At 48.0% G+C, this 27122-nt stretch overlaps 1 protein-coding gene across 1 annotated transcript; it reads left to right on the forward strand.

The window, feature by feature from the left end:
• Nucleotides 1-238: 238 nt before the first annotated feature.
• Nucleotides 239-25674, forward strand: hapln4 (hyaluronan and proteoglycan link protein 4). Its single transcript, XM_080212707.1, has 5 exons — nucleotides 239-346; nucleotides 16273-16384; nucleotides 20747-21109; nucleotides 23771-24073; nucleotides 25385-25674. Exons 1-5 carry the CDS (start codon nucleotides 344-346, stop codon nucleotides 25672-25674), a joined length of 1071 nt encoding a protein of 356 aa, XP_080068833.1. The 5' UTR covers nucleotides 239-343.
• Nucleotides 25675-27122: the final 1448 nt, after the last annotated feature.

Raw genomic sequence — 27122 nt, forward strand, 5'->3', positions numbered from 1 at the left:
TCCTCGCTCTGTCACTGCCCCTTCTCCCTGCTACACTGCACCACTTTCTGTTTGGATAATGAGTTTTTTCCCCCTACATTGGCCAAACAGATTTGCTGACAGTGCGTAAAGTTCCGGTTAGACCTTTAATTTCACGTCAGCATTTCACTGTGCAGTCGATCGAAACAGAGAGAGAGAGAGAGAGAGAGAGTGAATGAGAAAGAGACAGAGAGAGAGAGAGAGAAGGAGAAAGAGAGGTAGCCTGTCCTGTTAAACGACATATCCAGACTGGCTCATGTTATAGTTCCATTTAGTTCCACTGCTTGTACCTGCTGTTCTCCTGTGTTTGCAGTTAAAAGGGGAAATGGTAAGTTGACACTGTCTATGTTTACAGACTGTGGGACCATTTTGCTGCATTAATCATCTGTGAGGGCACAGTAATAATAACCTTGAAAAGCTGCATGGGGACATACTGCAGTGTTGCTCAAAGAGCACCTCGTTCTGCATTCCTGCACTGAAGTGTTGCTGGGCGCTTGTTTAAGATGCTGAGTGCCTTTTGTTCTGTTTATTCCAGGACTTGTTTGTTCCCATTTCTATGTAATTGGTTTTTGGCTTTCCCCCCACCCCCGTCCCTGTCCCGGAGATGGACAGATTCTCGCTGGATGCATTGTTCTGCAGAGGCGCCAATCTCCTCCGCCCGCTCCCCCCCCCCCATCCCGGCTCCTGCCCCAGGGTCAGTGCCAATACCTGTAATGTTAGCACCCTATCTGACTGTGGAGTGGTTAGTGTGAGTTAGAGTCAGATAAGGCCTTTCGGCCCATCGAGACTGCACCGCCAATAGAGTTATAGATGGATGATACCCACTTGCGAATGCAGCCACCCAACATCAGCGACTCCTTCACCCACCCCTTCATCACTGCCCCCCCTTTATTCTGCCCCATCTCCTTGGCGACAAGGATGTGCCAGAGTGAGCTGGGGTGAACCCACACAGGGTTTTATATCCCTCATTTTCCCTCTCCACTTGAGTCAGGCCAGCTGCAACACACTCCTTTCCCTCCCTCCTAGCCCCACTCCCTTTCCCTTCTCCTCCATGCCCTGGGCTGCCATCTCCGTCCTAATCAAGCTTAATATAGAGGGGAGATTGGACCTGCCAGATATGTACAGTCCCATGCCACAAAGAGTGCTTCGATAAAACATTGGGTCTCCCCATGGTCCAGCGCTTGAAGGCTCTGGGTCTGTACTGGACAGCAAAGTGGCACAGCGGTTAGTCCTCCTGCCTCACAGCGCCAGGGGCCCGGGTTCGATTCCAGGCTTGGCTCACTGCTTGAGCAGAATCTGCACATTCTCCCTGTGTCTGCGTGGGTTTCTTACTGGTGCTCAGGTTTCCTCCCACAGTCCGAAAGACGCGCTGGTTAGGCGCATTGGCCATGCTGAATTCTCCCTGAGTGTACCCGAACAGGCACCGGAGTGTGGCAACTAGGGAATTTTCACAGTAGCCTACTTGTAACACTAATAAATAAACTTTAACTTTACTCAATGGAGTTTAGAAAGAAGAGGGGGGAATGTCATTGAAATTTATAGAATACTGAAAGGCTTGGATAGACTGGGCATGGAGAAGATGTTTCCATTAGTCGGAGAGACTGGGATCTGAGGGCACAGCCTCAGAGTAAAGGGACGACCCTTTAGAACTGAGATGAGGAAGAATTTCTTCAGCCAGAGAGTGGTGAATCTGTGGAATTCATTGTCACAGAAAGCTGTGGAGGACAGGTCATTGAATGTGTTTAGGACAGAGATAGATAGGTTCTTGATTGGTAAAGGGATCAAAGTTAATGGGGAAAAGGCGGGAGAATGGGTTGAGAAACATATCAGCCATGATTGGATGGCAGAGCAAATTTGATGGGCCGAATGGCCTAATTCTGCTCCTATGTCTTATGGTCATTTGGTCTTATTCTCCTCTTCCAAGGTTGACAGAGGTAGAGATTGACAGAGATGTTACAGCTTTTGGCAAAAGGTTGATCAGGCTGGAACTCCTTTCTCCAGAAAAACAGGGCCTGATCAAGAGCTGTAAGATTATGCGTGAGAGAAGATGTTGGGGGAGATCTAAGTTAGGGGCCTTATTTTCAAATCATTCATGGGTCATGGGCTTCGCTGGCTGGCCAGCATTTACTGCCCATCCTTAGTTGCCTGAGGGCTGTTGAGAGTCAACCACATTGCTGTGGCCCTGGATTCGCATGTAGGCCAGACCAGGTAAGGCCGGCAGATTTCCTTCCCCAAAGAACGTTAGTGAACCAGATGGGTTTTCCCAACAACTGACAATGGTTTCATGGTCATCAATAGATTTTTAATTCCAGATATTTTTTATTGCATTCAGATTCCACTATCTACCATGGTGGGATTTGAACCCAGGTCCTCCAGAACATTAGTTGATAGTCCAGCGATAATACCATTAGGCCATTGTCTTCCACACGTGGCAGCTATTAACAACTCCAACAAGGAATTCAGTCTTTGCCCAGAGTAGTGAGAATGTGGAATTCCCTACCAGAGGGACTGGTAGGGGTGAATGGTGTAGATGGACTACAGGGGAAGTTGGATAAATACATGAGGAAAAGTGGAATACAAAGAGATGTTGATGGGATGGGATGAGGCTGTGGGGAGGAGGCATGTGTGGAACATACACACCAGCATGGAACAGCCAGGCCTGTCTTTATGCTGTTGGTTCAAAGCAATCCTTTGTTCTTCTTTAGACTGTCTTAGAGTAGAGGATTGACTATAGGCGACACAGGGCAAAACCTTCTCCAGCTCGAGAACCTTTTCTTGTGGTTCAATATGATACCTTGTTCATGGGACCCTCATCCGAGTGGGGCTGGTGAGGGGGTGTGTGGAATAACGACATGGGCCTCCAGGGATAAAGGCAAAATACTGTGGATGCTGGGATCTGAGAGAGAAACAGAAAATGCTGGAAAATCTCAACAGATCTGACAGAGTCTGTGGAGAGAGAATAGAGACAACGTTTAGAGCCTGGATGTCCCTTCGTCAGAGCTAAAGACAAGGAAACCGGGACAAGATTTATACTGTGAGGGTGAGGGGGAAGAGGGGGCTGTAATCGATAGAGATAGAGTCATAGAGTCATAGACGTTTACTGCATGGAAACCAGCCCTTTGGCCCAACTTGTCCATGTTGCCCTTTTTTAAACTTCTAGCCAGTCCCAATCGCCTGCATTTGGTCCATATCCCTCTATACCACCTTACCCATGTATCTGTCTAAATGCTTTTTTTTAGACAAAATTGTACCCACCGCTACTACTGCCTCTGGCATTTTATTCCAGACACTCACCACCCTTTGTATGAAAAAATTGTCCCCCTGGATCCTTTTATATCTCTCCCTTCTCACCTTAAACCTTTGCACCCTAGTTTTAGACTCCCTCGCCTTTGGGAAAAGATATTGACTATCTAGCTGATGTATGCTCCTTATTATTTTGTAGACCTCTGTAAGGTAACCCCTCAGCCTCTGATGCTCCAAGGAAAAGACCCCCAATCTATCCAACCTTTTTTTATAACTCAAACCATCAAGTCCCGGTAGCATCCTAGTAAATCTTTTCTCCACTCTTTCTAGTTTAATAAAACCCTTTCTCTAATAGGATGACCAGAACTGTACACAGTATTCCAAGTGTGGCCTGACTAATGTCTTGTACAACTTCAACAAGATGTTCCAACTCTTGTTTTCAATGGCACAGACAAGAAGGTAAAGGGAATGTAAATGGATCTAGAGATGATTGCTGCATGGTGATGCCAAGTGGGGCCCACAACCTTCCCAGAGAGTGGGCGGTGGAGGTGGGGAGGCCAGGGGGTTTGTAAAGGGACATGTTGTAGAATTGGCCGTGCCCATAGAGCTGTCACTCCTGCAACAGTGAAGGGGGGGAGCAGATGCTGAATGGCACAATGGCAGGTGGTGATTGGAGGCCCAACCACCAATTGGAAAGGCAGGGATCTTATGTGGAGCAAATGTAAAGGGTGCTGTCAGGTGTTGGATGTATTTTGATTGGTTTTATTAAGGTATTTGTAGTCTTGAATAGCTCAGCGATCAGTATTTACTAACTACTATAAACTATATACAAAGGTGCAGTAAAGGTCCAAACTGGGAGCTGTCTCCGTACTTGTTTCTACACCTGGCTCTATCACTGCACTGACTCCTCAGTGTGGGTCATTTTGATTTGATTTTTGTGGGCTGTATTGTACTCAATCCCACGTGAACCCTTCATGTGTCAGATCCTTACACCAAGGCCTCCGATTTCTCTCTCTCCTTTCTCTATTTTCCTTCATTACAACCCCCCGGCCCTGCCACCTCTCCCCTCCCCCCCCACCCCCCCCAACCCCATCAACCCCCAGCCTGCCCCACCCCTCATGGATAGAGTCAACAAAGTGGTGGGTTCAAGTCCAATTTGAGAGATTGGATCGCACAACCCGGGACCCACATCCCAACGGCGGGAGTGCTGCGTTGGCAGGGGTGCTGTCTTTCAGAAGGGCTATTCAACTGAGGTCCTCAGGCGAGAGTCCAGTGACCGCAAGTGTGAAGAGGAGCAGGAGAGTTTTCTCTCTGGTGCCCAAGCCAATACTTCGCTCTCAAACCAAATCCCCAGAAACAAATAATCTGGATTTCACCACGTGGGATCTTCCTGTGCATGAATTGGCTGTTGTGTTTTCCTACACATTATGGGACCACACTTCAAATAAAATGACTTCATTGGCTTTTAAAGCTCTTTCGAATACTCTGAGGTCATGAAATGTGTGGCGTAAATGTCAACTCTTTGTTTGAGTTAGCGATAAGAAAATATATCCCTTCCCCTCTCTCTCTTCCCCACAGAAAATACCGCTGATCCAGCAGTCCCCCTGTCGGGGAGAGTTCAGAGTTTTAGCACCTAGAATTAGTCACCGTTTTACCGTTTTACTGGCAGGCAGGCAGGCGAATGTGGCACCCAGACAGAGCGTCACTGCGTGGTGACTGGGACAGCTCTCAGTCAGCATCCTGGACTGTGGCTGATGTGGAGTTATGGATTTGAAAAGGTCGCTTTTCATCCATTAATTGACCGAATTGTCCCTGCTCAATAATTCTGCAGCAGCTTTTATTGAAGCAGATGTTTTACACACCCTTTGTTGAGGCAGAACGGTTATCGATGGGAAATAATGCTGCCAATTTAACTGGTAGTTACCCTCCCCTCTCTGCCACCGTTCGGGCAATGAAGGTGTTAACCCTTTCACGGGCAGGGAGCTGAACCAGGATCTATGTAAAGAAGGAAGGAACTAGAATCACAGAACCCCGACAGTGCAGGAGGAGGCTATTCGGCCCATTGAATCTGCACCAACTCTCTGACAGAGTGTCTTACCCAGGCCCTCTCCCACCACCTTATTCTCATAATCCCGCACATTTACCCCAATGCTCCACCTAATCTGCACATCTTTGGACACTAAGGGATAATTTAACATGGCCAATCCATCTAACCTGCACATCTTCAGACAGTGGGAGGAAACCGGAGCACGTGAAGGAATCCCACACAGACACGGGGAGAATTTGCAGACTCCACACAGACAGTGACCCGAGGCCAGAATCGAACCTGGGTCCCTGGCGCTGTGAGGCAGCAATGCTAAGCACTGAGCCACCATGATTTGAGCCTCTATTATGTCTTTCACAACCTCAAAACACACCAATCTGCTTTAATTATAGAATCACACAGTGCAGAAGAGGCCCTTCAGCCCAACATGTAAGAAGCACCTGACCTCCTACCTAATCTCATTTACCAGCACTTTGCCCATAGCCCTGAATGTTACGATGTGCCAAGCACTCATCCATGTTTTTAAAGGATGTGAGGCGACCTGTGTCCACCGCCCTCCCAGGCAGCGCATTCCAGACCGTCACCACCCTCTGGGAAAAAAAGTTTTTCCTCAAAGCTCCCCTAAACCTCCTGCACCTCACCTTGAACATATGTCCCCTCATGGCTGACCCTTCAACTAATGGGAACAGCTGTTCCCTGTCCACTCTGCCCGTGTCTCTCATGATCTTGTACACCGTGATCAGGTCACCCCCTCAGTCTTCTCTGCTCCAATGAAGCCAACACAAGCCTATCCAACCTCTCTTCATAACGTAAATGTTCCGTCCCAGGCAGCATCCTGGTGAATCTCCTCTGCACCCCCTCCAGCGCGATCACATCCTTCCAATAATGTGGTGACCAGAATTGTACACAGGCCTCAGCAAGGTTCTATATAACTCCAACATGACCTCCCTATTTTTGTAATCTATGCCTGGATTGACAAAGACAAGTGCCCATATGTCTTTGCCACCAACCTACTAACATGTCCTTCCATTTTCAGAGATCTATGGACAAATATGCCAAGGTCCCTTTGTTCCACAGAACTTCCTAATGCCCTACCATTCATTGAATACTTCCTTGATAAATTACTCCTTCCAAAGTGTATCACCTCACACTTTTCAGGGTTAAGTTCCCTCTGCCGCTTACCTGCCCAATTAACCATTCTGTCTATATCTTTCTGTAGCCCAAGACACTCCACCTCACTGTTAACCGGCCATTCTTTGTGCCATCCACAAACTTACTGATCCCCAACATTGTCATCTGTGTCACTTATCTAAATGATGAATTATTGGGGACCCAGCACAGATTCCTCTGGTGCTCCCTGTGCCAAATGGGAAATGCCTCGCCATGTACCAGACCACCAGGGGTTTCAGTAGCTTCTGAGCCAACCCCCAGCATGGGCATCATGCCGGCTTCCCGTCTGGGGAGACCAGTCGCGATTCTCGCAGCAGCCGAGGTTTGGAAAATGCTGGAAGTGGGGAAGCCTCGAATGGACTTAGCATATTTCAATATTCATTTATGTACGCTGATTTAGTTCCCGCTGTCACTAGGTGGAAACCAGATTATGTCCGGGACAGGTGGAGGGTGGAAAGATACTGACGAGGTTTGACGCTGGCACAACACGTGTTAAACGTGATTCTCCAGTCCTGCTCCACTCTAACATTCCTTGCTTCAGGCGTGATACGGCTAGAAAATCATGGCCATCATCTCTCCTCACTGCCTCCTCAACTCATAATGCAGTGCCTCCCCCTCTTTTACCCCCTCTCCTGTCCCTCCTGAAGATTCTACATCCGAGAATGTTGAGCTGCCAATCCTAACCCTCCTTCCACTACATCTCTGTGATGGCTACTACATCACAATTCCAACTGTTAATATTGTAGCGGTATGAGGCTCGAAGGGCTAGATGGCCTACTCCTGCTCCTATTTCTTATGTTCTTATGATGACACAGTGGTAAGCACTCCTACCTCACAGTGCCAGGTGCCTTGGTTCGATTCAGGCTTGGGGTCACTGCCTGTGTGGAGTATGCACATTCTCCCTGTGTCTGCGTGGGTTTCCTCTGGATGCTTTGGTTTCCTCCCACAGCCCAAAGATGTGTGGGTTAAGTGGATTGGCCATGCTAAATTGCCCCTTAATGTCAAGAGGACTAGCTAGAGTAAATGCATGGGGATAGGGCCAGGGTGGGATTGTGATTGGTGCAGACTCAATGGGCCAAATGGCCTTCTTCTGCATTGTATGGGTTCTATGATTCTCACCCTGAATTCATCCATTTTACATGTAATACTTCTTGCATTAAAGTAGAAGCCATCTAACCTTGCCTTACTCCCTTGAAACTTAATACATCTGCACTCCCTCTGATCTGATTGTTTCATTGTATTATGCTGTGTCTCTATTCTGCTAACAGTCTGTGTCCCCTCCCTCAGACAAATTAGTTTAAACTCCTCCCAGTGATACTAGCAAACCCAGTCACAAGGATGTTAGTCCCGCTCTGGTTCAGATGTAGACGTGTCCTGCTTGTACAGGGTCCCACCTTTTCCAGAAACGGCCCCAGTGATCCAGGAATCTAAAACCCTCCCTCCTGCATCAAACCTTAAGCCACACATTCATCTGCACTATCCTCCTATTTCTGCGCTCGCTAGCACGCGGCTCTGGGAGTGGTCCTACCTGAGAGGTTCTGCTTTTTACTCTAACTCCCTGAATACTTGATGCACGACCTCATCCTCCTTCCCGTCTATGCCTGAACTAACTCTTCAGAGGCTGGTTTCTCTTCACCAGATTCCCTTTATTTACAAAGTCAATCCCACTCCGAAGAGAGCTTCAGGTACACAGTCAGAATCCAGAGTGTCGGTATCCCTTGACGCTCCTCAATATACACAGGTGAGAGTCCTGATTGGGCAGGCAGTCATTACCTCAATCAGGGAGCTCATATTCCAAGAGGCCCACCTCATGGATCTCATTTGAGGTCATTACAGCACCAAAATGTACCAGGACCTTTGCCTGATCACCCTCCCCTTCCAGGATGCCCTGCAGTCATTCAATGACAACCATTCACATCCACTGAAGTACATTTGAAGGGTAGTTTTTTTTTGTTTATATCCAATTTAATCCAAACAAATCCCAATTCAAAGTCTCAGCAAGTGAGACATTCCAGATCCAAGCTAACAAGGCAGGCTGGCCACTTCCTGTCCTGGGCTTGATTTACATGATCCAAGCTGATTGGAGCAGGCATTGAACCTCCTCCAAGGCTTAATCTCATTTACATCTTAGCCAAAAGGCCAAGATGTCGCTTTAAAAAATTGCTTCAAGTGAAGCCTCAGTGTAACCTCATGACTTTAACCAAGTGCAGCATAACAAAACTACACTCGATTCCAGCCAAAAGGCCGAGAGATTTGAAGGGTAGTTGCTGCAATTATATAGGAAATATGACAGCCAATTTTCACACAGCAAACTCCGTAAATAACAATCGATAAGGACCAGATTATCTCTTTTTCGTGATGTTGACTGAGGAAGAAATGGGGAGAACTCTAAGTAACACCAGTAGACTCAGTTACTGGTAGGGCGTTGGGGAGAGTTACAGAACAAAGATCTAGGGATACAAGTTCTTGGTTCCTCGAAAGTGGAGTCACAGGTGGGCAGCGTGGTGAAGACGGCATCCGGCATGCTTGGTTTCATTGGCCAAAACATTGAATGCAGGAGTTGGGACATCTTGTTGAAGTTGTACAAGACATTGGTAAGGCCACACTTGGAGTACTGTGTACAGTCACCCTATTATAGAAAGGATAATATTAAACAAGAAAGAACACAGAAAAGATTTACTAGATGCTACCAGGACTTGATGGTTTGAGTTACAAGGAGAGGCTGGATAGACTGGGACTTTTTTTACCTGGAGCGTCCAGAGGGGCAAAAGTGTCCAGATGGGCAATTTTTCACACAGGGGGTGGTGAGTGTCTGGAATAAGCTGCCAGAGGTAGTACTGGAGGCGGGTAAAATTTTGTGTTTTAAAAGGCATTTAGACAGTTACAGTTAGAGGGATATGGGCCAAATGCGGGCAATTAGGATTAACTTTGGGGTTTAAAAAAAAGGGTGGCATGGACAAGTTGGGTCAAAGGGCCTGTTTCCATGCTGTAAACCTCTATGAATCCATGACTCTATGACACCATCATCTCTTCATTTTATGTCCACTTGAGAGCGTCCACTGAAAACGCAAAGCAAACCAGGTGTGAGCACCTCACATTCTGCGTGTAAAGTGAGCTGCCGCTCCCACATTTTATTCAGATCCGTTCAGTGGGGAGCATGGGCTGTGGCACGATCTGCAATTATCCAGATTTTCATAAACTATCCTGCCCATCAGAAAGTGCCTCAGCATCCCCATTCACCTCCCACACAAGAACAAAATGTTCTCCAACTCATCAGAGGTTGAGATGTCGTATAAACAGGCTGATTTGTTAATTTATCTTTGAGGTAAGGTAATTGGTGGGATCTCGATAGTGACTGACAAGACGGTGTCGCAAAACCATGCAGATTCCTCTATCCCTGAGAGAGGAACGTAACAGCCAAGTACATCTGGAAATATTCCAGGAAACACGTACATGCAAATGCACACACATCCACTCACACAAATGTATGCTTACACACACGCACATACAACACATGCACACACAACCCATAGGTACATATGTTCATAATCACACTCAAACAAGCATACATACACACACACACTCATGCAGATGCATGCATGCAAACACACATTCGTGCACACGCATGCACACATCCATACACGTGCACGCGCGCACACACGTATTCTAAACACACACATGCATGCACACACCCATGCACACACATGCACGCACACACATGCACCCGCACATAAAATTGACACACATATGCATGTACGCAGACATTTGCACACACACACATGCAAACACAGACCCATGCACGCACATACACACTTGCACACACACACACACACGCATACACTTGCACACATTGTTACAGTCAGTAAATCAAAACCAGATTGTGGAGTCAGGAAAACCAGCTGAGTGAGAAACCAACATCTGGGGAGCCCAGGGTTTGCATCTGTATTTATGTTTTGTGTTAAATAAAACAAGATCTGTCTTCAATGGTTCCTGATGAAGGGTCATCGACCTGAAACATTAGCTCTGTTTCTCCCCCACAGGCTGTGCCAGGCTCACTGAGTGTTCCCACCACCCACTGGGCTTCTTCCTCAGATTTCACTTCTTTCTTTTATCTTCACGTTGTAAGCACAAGCGGTTTATTGATGCTAACTTCCAGAATTATGCTAAACTGCCCCCAAAGCACGATGGAGAATGACAATTGCAGAGTATTAAAGAAAAGGCCTTTTTTAAAAAGCACTTTGTATGTTTCCAACAACTGCAGCTTGAATTTATATAGCACCTTTCACAGTGAAATCTCCCCAAGGTGCTTCACAGGAGCATGATCAAACACATTGAGCCTCATAAACAGGAGATAAAAGCAAGGCAGGAAATGCTGGATAAAACTGGAGAGAGAATCACAGATACTGTTTCAACTCCATACAGACCTATACAGAACACACAGGCAGGACATAGATGCATGGATGGACAGACGGACAGGTGGCTAGATAGATCGAGAGAGAGAGATAGAAAGAGAGAGAGGTAGAGAGAGAGAGAAAGATAGAATGAGACAGAGTGAGATAGAGATAGAGAGAGATAGATACATAGAGATAGTAAAGAGACAGAAATAGAGAGAGGAAGATAAATAGTTAGAGAGAGAGATAGATAGATAGTTATATAGAGAGAGACAGAAAGAGAGAGAGGTAGAGTTGGAGAGAGATAGAATGAGATAGGTATAGAGAGATAGATAGGGAGAAAAAGAGATAAAGAGAGAGATAGAGATAGAGAGGGAGAGATATAGAAAGATAGAGCGAGAGATAGAGACAGACAGAGAGAGATATATCGAGAGAGAGCGATAGAAAGAGTTAGACAGAGCGATAGAGAGAGTTAGACAGAATGATAGGGAGAGATAGCGAGAGATAAAGTCATTGAGTCATAGAGAGAGAGAGACAGATAGGAGGGATAGAGAGAGAGAAAGAGATCGAGAGATAGAGATAGGGAGAGAGAGAAAGAGAGAGAGAGATAGGAAGAAAGAGAAAGAGAGAAGTAGGGAGAGGAATGAGAGATAGGACAGAATTCTCCGGCCATGTTGGTCTAAAAGCGAGAAATTCTCGCCTGCCTGTCAATGGGGATACACATTGTCCGCAACCCACCCACTAAAATTCCAGTGGCATGTGGGATGGGAGATTTCTGGCCACAGAGGGAGAAAGATAAAGAGAGATAGAGAGATAAAGAGAGAGATAGAGAGATAGAGAGAGAGATAGAGAGACAGAGAGGCAGACCAACAGACAGACAGACAGATAGAAAGGTAGGCAGACAAATGGACAGGTGGACGGACAGACTTTAATTTTTGTTATTGGAGGAGCATAAGAACATTGGAATCAAGAGCAGCAAATGCTGCTCTGCCATTCAATATCCCCTCACTTGGAGGGAAAGTTGCAGATCGGACTGTTCCATGTGTCTGCTGTCATTGTCCTGCTGGGCAGTAGAAGGCATGGGTTTGGTACGGCTCAAGGATTTTTGACAAAATAGATCTGAAAATCTGGAGGCAAATGGGGGGAGAAAGTGTAGATGCTGTAGAAATGGTATTCCAGGATTGTATGAAGGATGGAAAAAGTCCCAAAAGATTTGGAGAGAGGCCAATGTAGCAACAGAGTTCAAAAAGCGAGAAAAAAAGGCAGATAATTACAGAGCGATGCTTTCACCATCTGTGGTAGGGAAAGAATCGGAATCTTTAATTAAAGATGAAATTATTAAATATCAGGATTAAATAAAAATAATTAGAAGCTGCCAACACAGATTTCAATAAGTATTCTGTACTTGGCAACATGAATGGAGAGGATCAAGGGAACCAGAGGCTGTGGAATGGTAACAAATTGCATTGAAAATGTTCGAATGGCAAACACTGGGGAAATTTGTCCAAATTTCTTACTGGAAACATCTGTTTCGTGATTCTCGATTACAAGTGTAAGTGTGACTCGTTATCTGGGTTGTAGATACGTTCTTTCCTGAGAGTGTTTAGAAGCAGAGAGATTTGCAGTGTCACTAGGCAATAACATGAGCACTCCTTCCAAAAGACCAGAAGATACAGGTAGTATTGAGGAACAGGATGGTTGCAAAAGGACTTGGACATGTTAGGAGAGTGGGCAAAGAAGTGGCAGACGGAGTACAGTGTGGAGAAGTGTGAGGTTATGCACTTTGGAAGGAGGAAGGAAAGCATAGACTACTTTCTAAATGGGGAAATGCTTAGGAAATCAGAAGCACAAAGGGACTTGAGAGTCCTTGTACAAGATTCTCTTAAGGTTAACATGCAGGTTCAGTCGGCAGTTAGGAAGGCAAGGATAGCATTCATGTCGAGAGGGCTAGAATACAACAGCCGGGGTGTACTTCTGAGGCTGTATAAGACTCTGGTCAGACCTCATTTGGAGTATTGTAAGCAGTTTTGGACCCCATACCTAAGGAAGGATATATTGGCTTTGGATAAGGTCCATAGGAGATTCACAAGAATAATCCCTGGAATGAAGAGCCTGTTGTATGAGGAATGGTTGAGGACTCTGGGTGTGTACTCATTGGAGTTTAGAAGGATAAGGGGGGATATTATTGAAACTTACAGGGTACTGCAGGGCCTGGATAAGTGGACATAGAGAGGATGTTTCCACTAGTAGGGAAAATTAGAACCAGAGGGCACAACCTCAGACTAAAGGCATAACCTTCTAAAACAGAGATAAGGAGGAATTTCTTCAGCCAGAGAGTAGTGAATCTGTGGAACCCTTTGCCACAGAAGGCTGTGGAGTCCAGGTCATCGAGTGTCTTTACGACAGAGATAGGTAGGTTCTTGATTGATAAGAGGATCAGGGGTTATGGGGAAAAGGCAAGAGAATGGGGCTGAGTAAAATATCAACCATAATTGAATGGCAGAGCAGACTCGATGGGCCGAGTGGCCTAATTCTGCTCCTAAGTCCTATGGTCTCATGATATTATACAGGAGCAGAATTAGGCCATTTGGCCCATCGAGTCTGCTCCACCATTCAATCATGGCTGATATTTTTCTCATCCCCATTCTCCTGCCTTTTCCCCATTTCCCCAATCCCCTTATTAATCAAGAACCTATCTATCTCTGTCTTAAAGACACTCGACAACCTGGACTCCACAGCCAGGTTCACCACTCTCTGGCTGAAGAAATTCCACCTCATCTCAGTTCTAAAATGTCGCCCTTTTTCCTTCCATGGGAAGGAAATCTGCCGTCCTTACCCAGCCTGGCCTACATGTGACTCCAGGCCTATCGCTATGTGATTGACCCTCAATTGCCCTGAGAAATGGCCTATAGTCGCACAGTTAAATGCTTTTCAGGACGAGCAACAAATGTTGGCCTTACCAGCGATGCCCACATTCAATGAAAGAAACAACCTCCTTTCATGTCAAACGTAAGAAAGGTAAACTTCCTTCTCTGCTATCCAACTCCAGCCAATTCATTACACTCCTGAAGTTAAGCTTTATAAGGGTTTGTTTAAAATAAATTCAAGTAAGTTCCTGACATAACCTTTGAAGATTCCAGGGAAGCAAAGGGCTTGATCTTCCAGTCCCATCAAAGTCAACAGTGGCACAGTGGTTAGCACCGTTGCCTCACAACACCAGGGATCCAGGTTAGATTCCAGCTTCGGGTGACTGTCTGTGCGGACTCTGTACATTCTCCCTGTGTCTGCTTGGGTTTCCTCCGGGTGCTCCAGTTTCCTCCCACACTCCAAAGGTGAATGGGTCAGGGGAATTGGCCATGCCAAATTGCCCCTTAGGCCAGAATTTTACCAGCATGCTCGCTCTGATTCTGGAGGCGGGCGAGGCTTGGGGAACGGTGTTTTCCATTGGCCTTGGGTGGGATCGTACAAGCCTCGGGCAGACGTGCCGATAAAATTCCACTCTTAGTGTCAGGAGGACTAGCAGTGTAAATATATGGGGCTCTGGGGATGGGACCTGGCTGGGATTGTTATCATTACAGGCTCGATGACAATAGCTGTCATGGTCACCGTCACTGAGATTAGCTTTTAATTTTGGATTCTATAAATTAAATTTAAATTTCACTAGCTGCCGTAGTGGGATTTGAGCCTGTGTCCCCGGGGTATTAACATAGGCCTCTGGATCACTAGTCTCACGCTGCATAGAAACATACATGGAAAGCAGAAGCAGGAGCAGGCCATTCGGCCCTTCGAGCCTACTCCGCCATTCAGTTTGATTGTGGCTGATCATCGAATTCAATATTCTGATTTCTCCCCTACCTCCCATATCTGCTGAGCCCCAGGGGCTATAGTTAATTGAAACTTCAAAGTGATATTACCACTACACTGCAGCTTAATCTCCTTCATTGTCTGAAAGCGGTGGATGCATCAAGTTTAGCTGCCAGCCCTACCAGCAGTCCTGTGGACTTTGAATGCTGTGTTTTATCAACTGGCATGTGCAGTATAGATTTTCCCATGTTTTAAGAACCCAGCTGATGTTAAATGCTTGAGTACTCCATATCCCAGAAGGGGAACTTGAAATCCCAATTTCTAATTTTATTATCATTCTCATGCGAGGAAAGATGTGAAGACCAGTGAAGAATGTTCCTGTCTTTTTGTAATAATTCAGCAAAATAAATGTTTATTAAACAATAGAATAGACGGCAAGAATGTAGCCCAGTCCATCACATAAACCAGCCTCCCATCCATTGACTTCCCACTGCCTCAGAAAAGCAACCAGTATAATTAAGGAAACTACACACCCCGAACATTCCCTCTTCCATCTTCTTCCGTCAGGAAAAAAATATAAAAGTCTGAGCTCATGTACCAACCAGTCAAGGACAGCTTCTTCCCTGTTGCCATCAGACTTTTAAATGGACTTATCTCACACTATGTTGATCTTTCCCTACACCCTAGCTATTACTGTAACTCTACATTCTGCACTCTCTTCTTTCCTTCTCTATGAACGGTATGCTTTGTCTGTATAGTGCGCGAGAAATAGTACTTTTCACTATGTGCTAATACATGTGACAAAAATAAATCAAATCAAATCAAAAGAAAGGCGACTAAAAACATACATGTAACTACACTAATGTTTATACACAACACATTTAAAATTGACCCTGTTCCAATCATCTCTACTTTCCTGTCCTCAGAGCTAAACCTTCCCAAACAACATCCCACCGGTTTTAAGCTTTAAGCTAAATCCAGCAATAGTTACCACACTCGATATCTCTTGTGGGGTTGCTTCTGGCTTACAATAGTGACGAGATAGCTGTTCAAACAGCTATTTGATACTTGCTGGTTTGGGACTGACACATTTCCTGCCATGTATAGCTGTGTCTTTGACCAGCTCTCTACATAGAATGAACTCTGCCGCTGGTATATTGCTTTTCCTTCTGATCTTTTCTTATCTGAATTGCCTCTCTCAGAGGTTCCTCTTAGTTTCATTTCTTACATGAGTTCACCCATTTAGAATGTAAGTGTGAAATGCACATTCTCTTTTAAACTTGTAATATTTTGACTTTAATTCCAGAAGTTCTATGCCCTATTGTTATCCACTGCTCTTAGGCTGCTGGCAGTGTTGCTGGGTTAATCCACATTTCAAATACTTCACCTCAGTCAATCTGTCTTCTGAACTAATTCCCATTTAAAAATAGTTTCCTCTCATTTAATCCTACACTCAATTCAACACATTTTCAATGATTAGATGTCTGAATATTCATTTTTATCACAACCGCTTCGCACACAGCCTGAGCACACAGGGCGATTCATGTACTCAGCGTGCTTCTTGTCATTGGTTAAATTTAAAATGTCTGTTTGTCTCTTCAGCTGTCTCTGAGAAACTGTCTTTGCCGCAACTCCATTCTCCTGATGTTTCTCGTTCCGGCTTTCTCCTCCTTGAACAATGACATTGGAACCAAGCAGAGTGTCCATGTGTCAGGTGAGATGGAGAACAGTGCCCCTGGTGGTTTGGACTTCCATGTGACCTTATGTGAAGGAGGGTGGGGGAGGGGTGGGGGGAGGGATGCGATCTCTCCAGCTCGCCCTCTGATACCACCATGTATTAATATATTGCTCTGTGATAATTAGCTTGTTATAAATTCAGGAAGATCCCAGCTTTGATCATTGGTCAATTATAGTCACTGATCTCAAGGCTGAGATACTAACAACTTCTTGCATCTAATGTAGTGCCTTCAAATGTCCCAAAGAGCTTCAGAGTAGAGCAATAAGCAGTGTTTAACATTAAGCCCCAAAGGGCAGCATGGTGGCACAGTGGTTAGCACTGCTGCCTCACAGCACCAAGAACCCGGGTTCAATTCCGGCCTCGGGTCACTATCCGTGTGGAGTTTGCACATTCTCCTCGTGTCTGCATGGGTTTCCTCCAGATGTTCCGATTTCCTCCCACAGTCCAAAGATGTGCAGGTTAGGTGGATTGGCCATGCTAAATTAACCTTTAGGGTAGGATTGTATGACCTTGCTCAGGCAAGGCTCATAAAACCCCATCTGGAACCAATGAAGAATTCTGTTACCCGAAGCTTGCCTGCCCCGATTCTGGGGCTCGAGTGAGCAAGGTATTTCAGATATGCTGCCAAACTGGGAGTGTTGATTCTCCTCTGCCTTTTTAAGCTTTGAAAATTCCCCCAAGTCCGAAAGATGTGCTGGTTAGATGCATTGGCCATGCTGAACTCCCCCTCAGTGTACCCAAATAGGCACCAGAGGTTTTTAATCATTCATGGGACATGGGGGTCGCTGGTTGACCAGTATTTATTGTAAGAAGTCTCACAGGTTAAAGTCCAACAGTTTATTTGGTAGCACAAGCCACAAGCTTTCAGAGCACTGCTCCTTCATCAGGTGAATGGGAGTTCTGTTCACAAACAGGGCAAATAAAGACACAAACTCAATTTACAATATAATGCTTGGAATGCAAATCTTTACAGGTAATCAAGTCTTAAAGATACAGACAATCTGAGTGGAGAGAGGATTAAGCACAGGTTAAAGAGATGTGTATTGTCTCCAGCCAGGACAGGGAGTGACTGAGATGTTGCAAGCCTATGCAAGTCGTGGGGGTTACAGATAGTGTGACATGAACCCAAGATCCCGGTTGAGGCCATCCTCATGTGTGCGGCACTTGGCTATCAGTCTCTGCTCAGCAATTCTGTCGTGTGTCATGAAGGCTGCTTTGGAGAACACTTACCTGAAGATCAGAGGCTGAATGCCCTTGACTGCTGAAGTGTTCCCCAACAAGAAAACAACACTCTTGCCTGGTGATTACTGAGCAGTGTTCATTCATCCATTGTCGTAGCGTCTGCATGGTCTCCCCAATGTACCATGCCTTGGGACATCCTTTCCTGCAGCTTATCAGGTGGACAACATTGGCCGAGTTGCAAGACTATGTACCATGTACCTGGTGGATGGTGTTACCATGCGAGATGATGGTATCCGTGTCGATGATCCGGCATGTCTTGCAGAGGTTGCTGTGGCAGGTTGTGTGGTGTCGTGGTCACTGTTCTCCTGAAGGCTGGGTAGTTTGCTGTGGACAATGGTTTGTTTGAGGTTGTGCGGTTGTTTGAAGGCAAGAAGTGGGGATGACCTTGGCGAGATGTTCATCTTCATCAATGACATGTTGAAGGCTCTGGAGAAGATGTCATAGCTTCTCCACTCTGGGGGAGTACCGAACGACGAAGGGTACTCTGTCTGCCATGTCCCGTGTTTGTCTTCTGAGGAGGTCAGTACAGTTGTTCCTTGTGGTGTGCTGGAACAAGGGCGGTCACCTCAGCACTTCACTGTACCGCAAGCCCACGGATAACCTCACGATGCTCCACTTCTCTAACTTCCACCCTAAACACGTTAAAGAAACCATCCCCTACGGACAAGCCCTCCGTATACACAGGATTTGCTCAGATGAGGCAGATCACAACAGACACCTCCAGATGCTGAAAGATGCCCTTATAAGAACAGGATATGGTGCTCAACTCATCGATCGACAGTTCCGACGCACCACAGCGAAAAAATGCAACCACCGCCTCAGAAGACAAACACGGGACACAGTGGACAGGATACCCTTTGTCGGCCAGTACTTCCCCGGAACGAAGAAGCTACAACATCTTCCCCGGAGCCTTCAACATGTCATCAATGAAGATAAACATCTCACCGAGGCCATCCTCACACCCCCACTTCTTGCCTTCAAACAATCGCACAACCTCAAACAGACCATTGTCTGCAGCAAACTACCCAGCCTTCAGGAGAACAGTGACCACGACACCACACAACCCTGCCACAGCAACCTCTGCAAGACATGTCGGATCATCAACACGGATGCCATTATCTTGCTTGAGGATACCATCCACCAGCTACACGATACATACTCTTGTAACTCGGCCAATGTTGTCTACCTGATACGCTGCAGGAAAGGATGTCCCGAGGTGTAGTACATTGGGGAGACCATGCAGACACTATGACAACGGGTGAAGGAACACTGTTCAACAATCAGGCAAGAGTGTTCTCTTCCTGTTGGGGAACAGTTCAGCGGTCACAGGCATTTGGCCTCTGATCCTTGGGCAAGCATTCTCCAAGGCGGCCTTCACAATACACAACAGCACAGGATCACTGAGCAGAGACTGATAGCCAAATTCTGCACACATGACGATGGCCTCAACCGGGATCTTGGGTTCATGTCACACTATCTGTAATCCCCATGACTTGCCTGGGCTTGCAAAATCTCACTAACTGTCCTGGCTGGAGCCAACACACATCTCTTTAACCTGGACTTAATCCTCTCTCCACTCATGTCTGCACCTTTAAGACTTGATTACCTGTAAAGGCTCGCGTTCCAACCATTATTTTGAAAATGGAGTTTGTGTCTTTATGTGCCCTATTTATGAACAGAACTCCCACTCACCCTGATGAAGGAGCAGTCCTTTGCAACCTTGTGGCTTGTGCTCCCAAATGAACCTGTTGGAGTTTAACCTGGTGTTGTGAGACCTCTTACTGTGTTTACCCCGGTCCAACGCCGACATCTGCACATCAGTATTTATTGCCCATCCCTAGTTACCCGAGGGCAGTTGAGAGTCAACCACATTGCTGTACTCTGGAGTCACAAGTAGGCCAGACTGGGTAAGGATGGCAGATTTTCTTCTCTAAAGGACATCAGTGAACCAGATGCATTTTTCCGACAATCAACAATGATTTCACGGTCATCAGTAGATTCTTAATTCCAGATACTTTTTATTGAATTCAAATTCTGCATCTACTGTGGTGGGATTTGAACCTGGGTCCCTAGAACATTAGCTTTGACATCTGGACATGAAACGACAGCTCTTTTCTCCCCTTGCAGATGTGGCCAGACCTGCTGAGATTTTCCAGCATTTTCTCCTTTGGTCCCCAGAACATTAGCTGAGTTTCTGGATTCATCATCCAGCAATAATACCACTAGGCTATCACCTCCCCACAATGTGGTGACTGGGGGATTTTCACAGTAACTTCATTGCAGTGTTAATGTAAGCTTACTTGTGACACAAATAAATAAACTTAAACGTTAAACGTTTTGGCAAGGCACCAGATATCTTGGCCTCCCCTGGTGATATTAAGAGTTTTACATATAGTTCCTTCACTTAAACAGAGAGTGATGCATTCCCAGGAGGGATTACGAAATCAGCATTCTCATTATGGGGTCAGGAGGATACCATAAATCATCAACACCAGAATAACTATCTTTCCCATCACCTGAGCTGAGACCTCAGCCTTGAAATGAGTCACCAAAGATCAAAGGGGGTGGGGAGGGGGAGGATGGTGGGGAGGGGGAGAGGTGGGGTTGGGTGGTGATGAGGGGAGGATGATGGGGAGGTGTTGGTGGGGGGGGGGGGAATGGGGAGGGAGGTGGGGAGAGGAGAGGGAGGGTGGTGGGGTTGGGGTGGGGAGGGGGAAGGGGTGGGGCTTGGGGAGGGGCTTGGGGAGGAGGAGGATGTTAGGTGGGAAGGGGGACGAGCCAGTCAGGGGAAGGGGCAGTGGGGCAGGGAGAGGGAGAGTGGAGGGTGGGGAGGGGGAGGTGGGCTGGTGGAGGTGGGGAAGCATGGTGGAGGAAGGGGTTGGAGAGGGGAGAGGGTGGGCAGGGGGAGAGGGGCAGGAAGCGGGGGCAGAGAGAGAAAATTTGCGGCCTGCCTCCTTGCCCTGTCCATGCTGGAGGTCGTGTTGTGTGGGCTGGAGCGGCCTTTGGGAAGTGGATGCTGGAATAATCTCTGGGATTGGTTTTCTCTGATGTGTTTGCTGACATTAAGAGTTGTTGCATTCTCCAAACCTGCTGCAGGCGATGAGAGTGGGCTCGTGGTGGTTCAGACGGCCCCGGGGAAGGTCCTCACTCACCGAGGAGGTTCCATCATCCTGCCCTGCAGATACCACTACCAGCCGGAGAGCCAGGACCCTGACAAGATCCGCATCAAATGGACCAAGGAGTTTGACTCACTGCAGAGCACCGATGTCTTTGTGGCCTTAGGCAAGATTCAGAAAGCGTTTGGGATATACAAGGGCCGAGTGTGGCTCCAAGGGGACGGAGAGGGCGATGCATCCCTCATCATGCAGGACGTGACACTGCAGGATTATGGGAGATATGAATGTGAAGTCATCGATGAGCTCGAGGATGACACAGGAATCGTCAAATTGAATTTGGAAGGTGCGACTTCAGTTTAATTCGACACCACAATGGGCGGCAGGGTAGTTAGCATAGGATCATCGAATGAGAGAATCATAGAATCCTACAGTGCAGAAGGAGGCCATTCAGCCCATCAAGTCTTCACTGACCACAATTCCACCCAGGCTCTACCCCCATAACCCATGAATTTACCCTAGCTAATCCCCCTGACACTAAGGGACAACTTAGCATGACCAATCCACCCAACCTGCACATCTTTGGACTGCGGAAAGAAACCAGAGCACCCGGAGGAAACCCACACAGACACGGGGAGAACATGCAAACTCCACACAGACAGTGACCCAAGGCTAGAGTTGAACCCAGGTCCCTGGCGCTGTGAGGCAGCAGTGCTAACCACTGTGCCACCTTGCCATCCCCTTGCTGCCCTACAGCGTCAAGGACCCAGGTTCGATTCCAGCCTTGGGTCACAGTCTGTGTGGAGTTTGCACTTTCACCCCGTGTCTGCATTGGGTTTCCTCTGGGTGCTCCTGTTTGCTCCCACATTTCAGAGGTGTTTGGGTTAGGTGGATTGGCCTTGTTAAATTGTCCCTTAGTGTCAGGGAGATTAGCAGGGTAAGTATGTGGGGTTACGGGGATAGGGCCTGGATGGGCTTGTGGTTGGTGCAGACCTGATGGGCTGAATGGCCTCTTTCTGCACTGATTCTATGATTCTATTGACATCTGTTTGCTGCACTGATCTCTTCATTCATTCAAAGCAGCTTTTACAGGATCGGCCAATACTTATTACCCATCCCTGTTCCTTTACCAAACCACAGAGTACATACATCGGCAATCAGTCAGCCCCGCGTGGCTGATCTGTGGCCAAACTCCAGGTATCCACCATTCCGCAACATTCCCTGGTCAACAAAAATCCTTCAGCCTCAGATTTAAATCCCTCAGCATTCAGGATCACCGGGAGAGGGAGACAGGATGGTGATCAGGGCTGGCTATCTGGTTAGGGGCCGGTCGGAGTTGCTGGGGGGACCAGGGCTGGCCGGAGGGGTGGGTGGGAGAGTGGGATATTGGGGCTTGCCCGTGGAGGTCAATGAGGCCAGTGGTGGGGGGGGGTTAGGAGGGATGGTCTACAAGCGATCGGGAGGCTTCCATTGTAGAGTTACTGCGCATGTTCCAGTCTCAGTGCCAACAAATTGGCGGATGCGCAGTGGCTCACTCAGCACTACACTGCCGGCTTCTCGGACGGGAATAGGCCCTGCCCCTGATTTTCAGAGAGAATCAGCGAGGGGCTCTCTGTGACACACTAAGTGTGGGAGATTCAGTCTGAAAATTGCCCTAAAAAATCAGTGGGAGTTATTCCTATTTTCCTCTGAATTGGGAACTTGGAATGTTTTTGGGAGAATTCTGGCCATAATGTTGGAATTACTCAAACACTGGTGAGGTCACATGTGGAGTATTGTGTGCAGTTCTGGTCACCACATTACACAAAGGATGTAATCGTTCTGGAGAGGGTACAGAGGAGGTTTACAAGAATGTCGCCAAGGTTAGAGAAGTGTAAGGAGGGATTGGGGGAGGTTGGGATTATTTTCCTTGGAACAAAGAAGGCTGAAGGGTGAATTGATTGAGTTGTACAAAATGATGAGGGGAAGACAAAGAGCGAACGGAATAAAATTGTTTCCCTTGGCAGAGAATTCAAGAATCAGGGGACATAGATTCAAGATAAGTAGCAGAAAGTGTCAAGGAGACATGAGGAAGAACGTTTTTACCCAGAGGGTGTTTGGGTGTCTGGAATTCACTGCCTGAATTGGTGGTGGACGCAGAGACCTTAGACTCTTTTCAGAGGTACCCGGATCAGCACCTTAAGTGCTATAAGCTACAGGGCTATGGGCCGGGTGCAGACAGGTGGGATTAGACCTGTGCGTGTCTGGAGGAGAGAACACTGAGGGGTGACCTGAATGAGATGCTCAAGGTTATGAGGGGCATGAACAGGGAGCAGCTGTTCCCCTGAGTTGAAGGGTCAGTTATGAGGGGGCATAAATTAATAGTGAGGAGTGAGAGGTTTAGGGGGATTTGAGGAAAAGCTTTGATACCCAGAGGGTGGTGATGGTCTGGAATGCCCTGCCTGGGAGGGTGGTGGAGGTGGGATGCCTCACATCCTTTAAAAAGTACCTGGATGAGCACTTGGCACGCCATAACATTCAGGGCTATGGGCCAAGTGCTGGCAAGTGGGATTAGGTGGGCAGGTCATGCATCAGTGCAGACTTGATGGGCCGAAGGGCCTCTTCTGCACTGTAGTATTCTGTGATTCTGTCCTCATCCTGACAAGATGGGTCAAATGGCCTTCCTCTGTGCTGTAACATTTCTATGGTTCTAGTTCCTGAAGGCTTTAGTTGCAAACGCTCTCACTTTTCTCTGGCTCCCGCTGCGGTGAGCAGGGATTTGGCTGGGCACCAAATCCTCCATCCTTGCTGACGGGAGGTGGGATGTGAACAGCCGGAAAATTCTGGCCACCCTCCCAGCATCCACCCTGTCAAGTCCCATCGGGATCCTACACGTCAATTTGATATTCGAAGGGGTGATGTCCCTCACTCAGATGATGGGAATTACTCAGTGACCAGTGCGGAGGACTTGCCCCTGGCCTCTGTGTCTGCCTCCCTGTGCGTAACGGCGTCTCTCATTCAATTAAAGGTGTGGTGTTTCCCTACCATCCGCGCTTGGGACGTTACACATTAAACTTTGAAGACGCCAGAAAGGCCTGTGCAGAGCAGGATGGGATACTGGCCTCGTACGAGCAGCTGCATGAGGCGTGGCAGAAAGGCCTGGATTGGTGTAACGCAGGCTGGCTGGACGATGGCTCTGTCCAATACCCCATTTCCAAACCCCGCTTCAAGTGCGGCAGGTCAGACCAGGTCGCTGGCATCAGGAACTACGGCTACCGGCACAAGGACACCGAGCGATACGATGCTTTCTGCTTCACTTCCAACCTCAAAGGTGAGGGGCCATTTATTCACGGTGAGAAAACCCAGGGGAACACTCCAGTGCAAGATAAATTGAGGAGCGGGGTCAGGAACTCAACAACTGCAAGCTCTCCCTTGTGGGGTGACACGGTGGCACATAGGTTAACACCACTGCCTCACAGCGCGCAAGGACCCGCGTTCAATCCTGGTCTCGGGACACTGTCTGTGTGGAGTTTGCATGTTCTCCCCGTGTCTGCGTGGGGGGAGGGGGGAATGGGAGAGTGGGGGGAGTGGGAGGGGAGGGGAGAAGGAGGAGGGAGGGGGAGGGGAGGAGAGAGGGGGGGGGAAGGGGAGTTGGGGGGAAGGTAGCGGAGTGGGGGAAGGGGAAGGGGAGAGTGGAGGGGAAGGAGGGAGGGGAGTTGGGAGGAGTGGGGAGGGGGGAGGAGGGGCAAGTTGGGGAGGAGGGGTGAGTTGGGCAGGGGGGGAGGGGAGAGGAGGGGGAGAGGCGGGGAGGAGGGGGCGTCGGGGAGCAGGGGGGTTGGGGAAGGGGGAGAGAGGGAAAGGGGAGATATGAGGAGATGGGGAGAGGGGCATGGAGGAGGGGGAGAGGGGAGGAGGGGGAGAGGGGTAGAGAAGGGGGGAGGGGGGGTGTCAATGTTCCTAAGGCACCGATTCCGAAGGAGAGCGGGGAGGTTTTCCATTGTGTCTCGCTCAGTATTGAGCCCTCAGCCCACAGCTCCGATAACAGAGGACCTGGTCACCGTCACACTGCTGTTTTTTTATTCATTCATGGGACGTGGGCATCGCTGGCTGGGCCAGCATTTATTACCCATCCCTAGTCGCCCGAGGGTAGTTGAGAGTCAACCACATTGCTGTGGCTCTGGAGTCACATGTAGGCCAGACCGGGTAAGGACGGCAGATTTCCTTCCTAAAAGGATATTAGTGAATTAGATGGGTTTTTCTGACTATCGACAATGGTTTCATGGTCATCAGTAGATTCTTAATTCCAGATATTTTTTATTGAATTCAGATTCCACCGTCTGCCGAGGTGGGATTCGAACCCGGCTCCCCAGGGCATTAGCTGAGTTTCTGGATTAATAGTCTAGCCATAATATCACTGGGCTATTGTCTTCCTGTCGCTGCTTGTGGGAGCTTGCTGTGCGGGAATTGGCTGTTACAGCAGCGACGAAACTTCAAAAGAAGTGACTACGCTGGGGATGTGAAAGGCGCTATACGAACGCAAGTTTTTGTTGCTGTCTCTGCAGGGCAGAGATCACCTGAAAAGTGCAAGCCTGTTGGGCAGGTGCTGATGTTTATTGTAACTTGGTGTCTTCTCTCTGTGAAGGGAATGTTTACTTCTTGAGGACTTATCGGAAGCTGAATTACGGTGAAGCGGTGAAGGCGTGTGAGAGGAACGGGGCCTCCATCGCCAGGGTGGGCCAGCTGTACGCAGCGTGGAAGGTGCAGCTACTCGATCGCTGCCAGGCTGGCTGGCTGGCAGACGGGAGTGTCCGCTACCCCATCGTTAACCCCCGAGCCAAGTGCGGCGGCAAGGAGCCCGGCATCCGCAGTTTCGGCTTCCCGGACAAGAAACGCCGACTCTATGGGGTCTACTGTTTCCGAAAGAAGGAATGAGGGAAAGGGAGAGTGTGTGAGAGACAGGGAGGGAGAGAGAGATGGGGGGAGGGAGAAAGAGAGGGAGAGAGAGAGAGAGGGGGGGTGAGAAAGAGAGGGAGAGAGAGAGAGTGTGTGGGAGAGAGAGAGGGAGGAGAGAGAGAGTGTGTGAGAGGGAGGGAATGAGAGAAAGATAGGGGGGTAGAGAGAGAGAGTGAGAGAGAGGGAATGAGAGAAAGAAAGGTGGGGGGGAGAGTGTGTGTGTGTGAGAAAGAGGGAGAGAGAGGGAGGGGGAGTGTGTGTGTGTGTGTGAGAGAGAGAGAGAGAGGGAGAGAGAGTGTGAGAGAGAGAGAGGAAGAGAGGGAGTGAGAGGGAGAGTGTGTGAGAAGAGAGAGGGAAGGAGGAGTGCGTGTGTGGGGGGAGGTGGGAAGAGAGAGAGAGAGTGTGAGAGAGAGGAAGAGAGAGAGAAGGGGGAGTGTGTGTCTGTGTGAGAGAGAGAGGAGGAGAGAGAGAGAGGGAGTGTGAGAGAGAGGGAGAAAGAGAGTGTGTGAGAGAGGAAGAGAGAGGGAAGGGGGAGTGTGTGTGTCTGTGTGTGCGAGAGAGAGAGGGAGTGAGAGAGAGAAGGAAAAAAAGGGGGAGGAATGTATGTGTGCGAGAGGGGCAGAGAGAGAGAGAGAGGGAATGTGTAAGAGAGGGGAGAGAGAAGGAGGGAGTGAGTGTGAGAGGGGGCATGAGAGAGGGAATGTGTGTGAGAGAGGGGGGAAAGAGAGAGGGAGTGTGTGTGAGAGGGGGGAGAAAGAGAGAGGGAGTGTGTGTGAGGGGGGAAAGTGCAAGGGAGGGAAAGGGGGAAAGTGAGAGAGTGGAGGGAGAAAGAGAGGGGGAAGGGAAAGTTTGTGTGTGTGAGAGTAAGAGATGGGGATAAGGAGGGAGGGGGGGCAGTGAAAGAGAGAGTGTATGCGAGGGAGAGAAAGAGGGGGAGAAAGAAAGGGGAGTGAAAGAGAGAGGGAGATTGTGCTAGAGAGTGGAGGGAGAAAGAGAGAAGGAATGTAAGAGATAGAGGAAGAGAGGGGGAAAAGGGAGAGGGAAAGTGTGTGTGTGTGAGAGAGAGAGAAAGAAAGAGAGGGGGAGAAAAAGAGAGAGAACAGGGAGAAAGTGAGGGAGAGAGGGAGTGAAAGAGAGATAGAGTGTGAGAGAGAGGGGAGAAAGATGATTGGACTTTGGAAATCTCTGAGAATGTCAAAGCTTTAAAGCAAAAATTGATTGAGATCCTTGAATAACTCACTTTCTCCACAATCTCAAGCTAGAACACTATGAATGTACAAGGCCAAAAGACGTGTGATTATGTTTATAGATTAGGAGCGCTTCCAGTATCCAATTATTCTCTGACTAACGTGCATGCTTTTGAATGCAATGGGATGATTTTCAAAATTCCAAATGTCACCATTCCTGAGAGAATGGGAATCAACACC

The sequence above is a fragment of the Carcharhinus amblyrhynchos genome, chromosome 26 (genome assembly GCF_965287045.1).
Source record: "Carcharhinus amblyrhynchos chromosome 26, sCarAmb.v2.hapA, whole genome shotgun sequence".
NCBI lineage: Eukaryota > Metazoa > Chordata > Chondrichthyes > Carcharhiniformes > Carcharhinidae > Carcharhinus > Carcharhinus amblyrhynchos.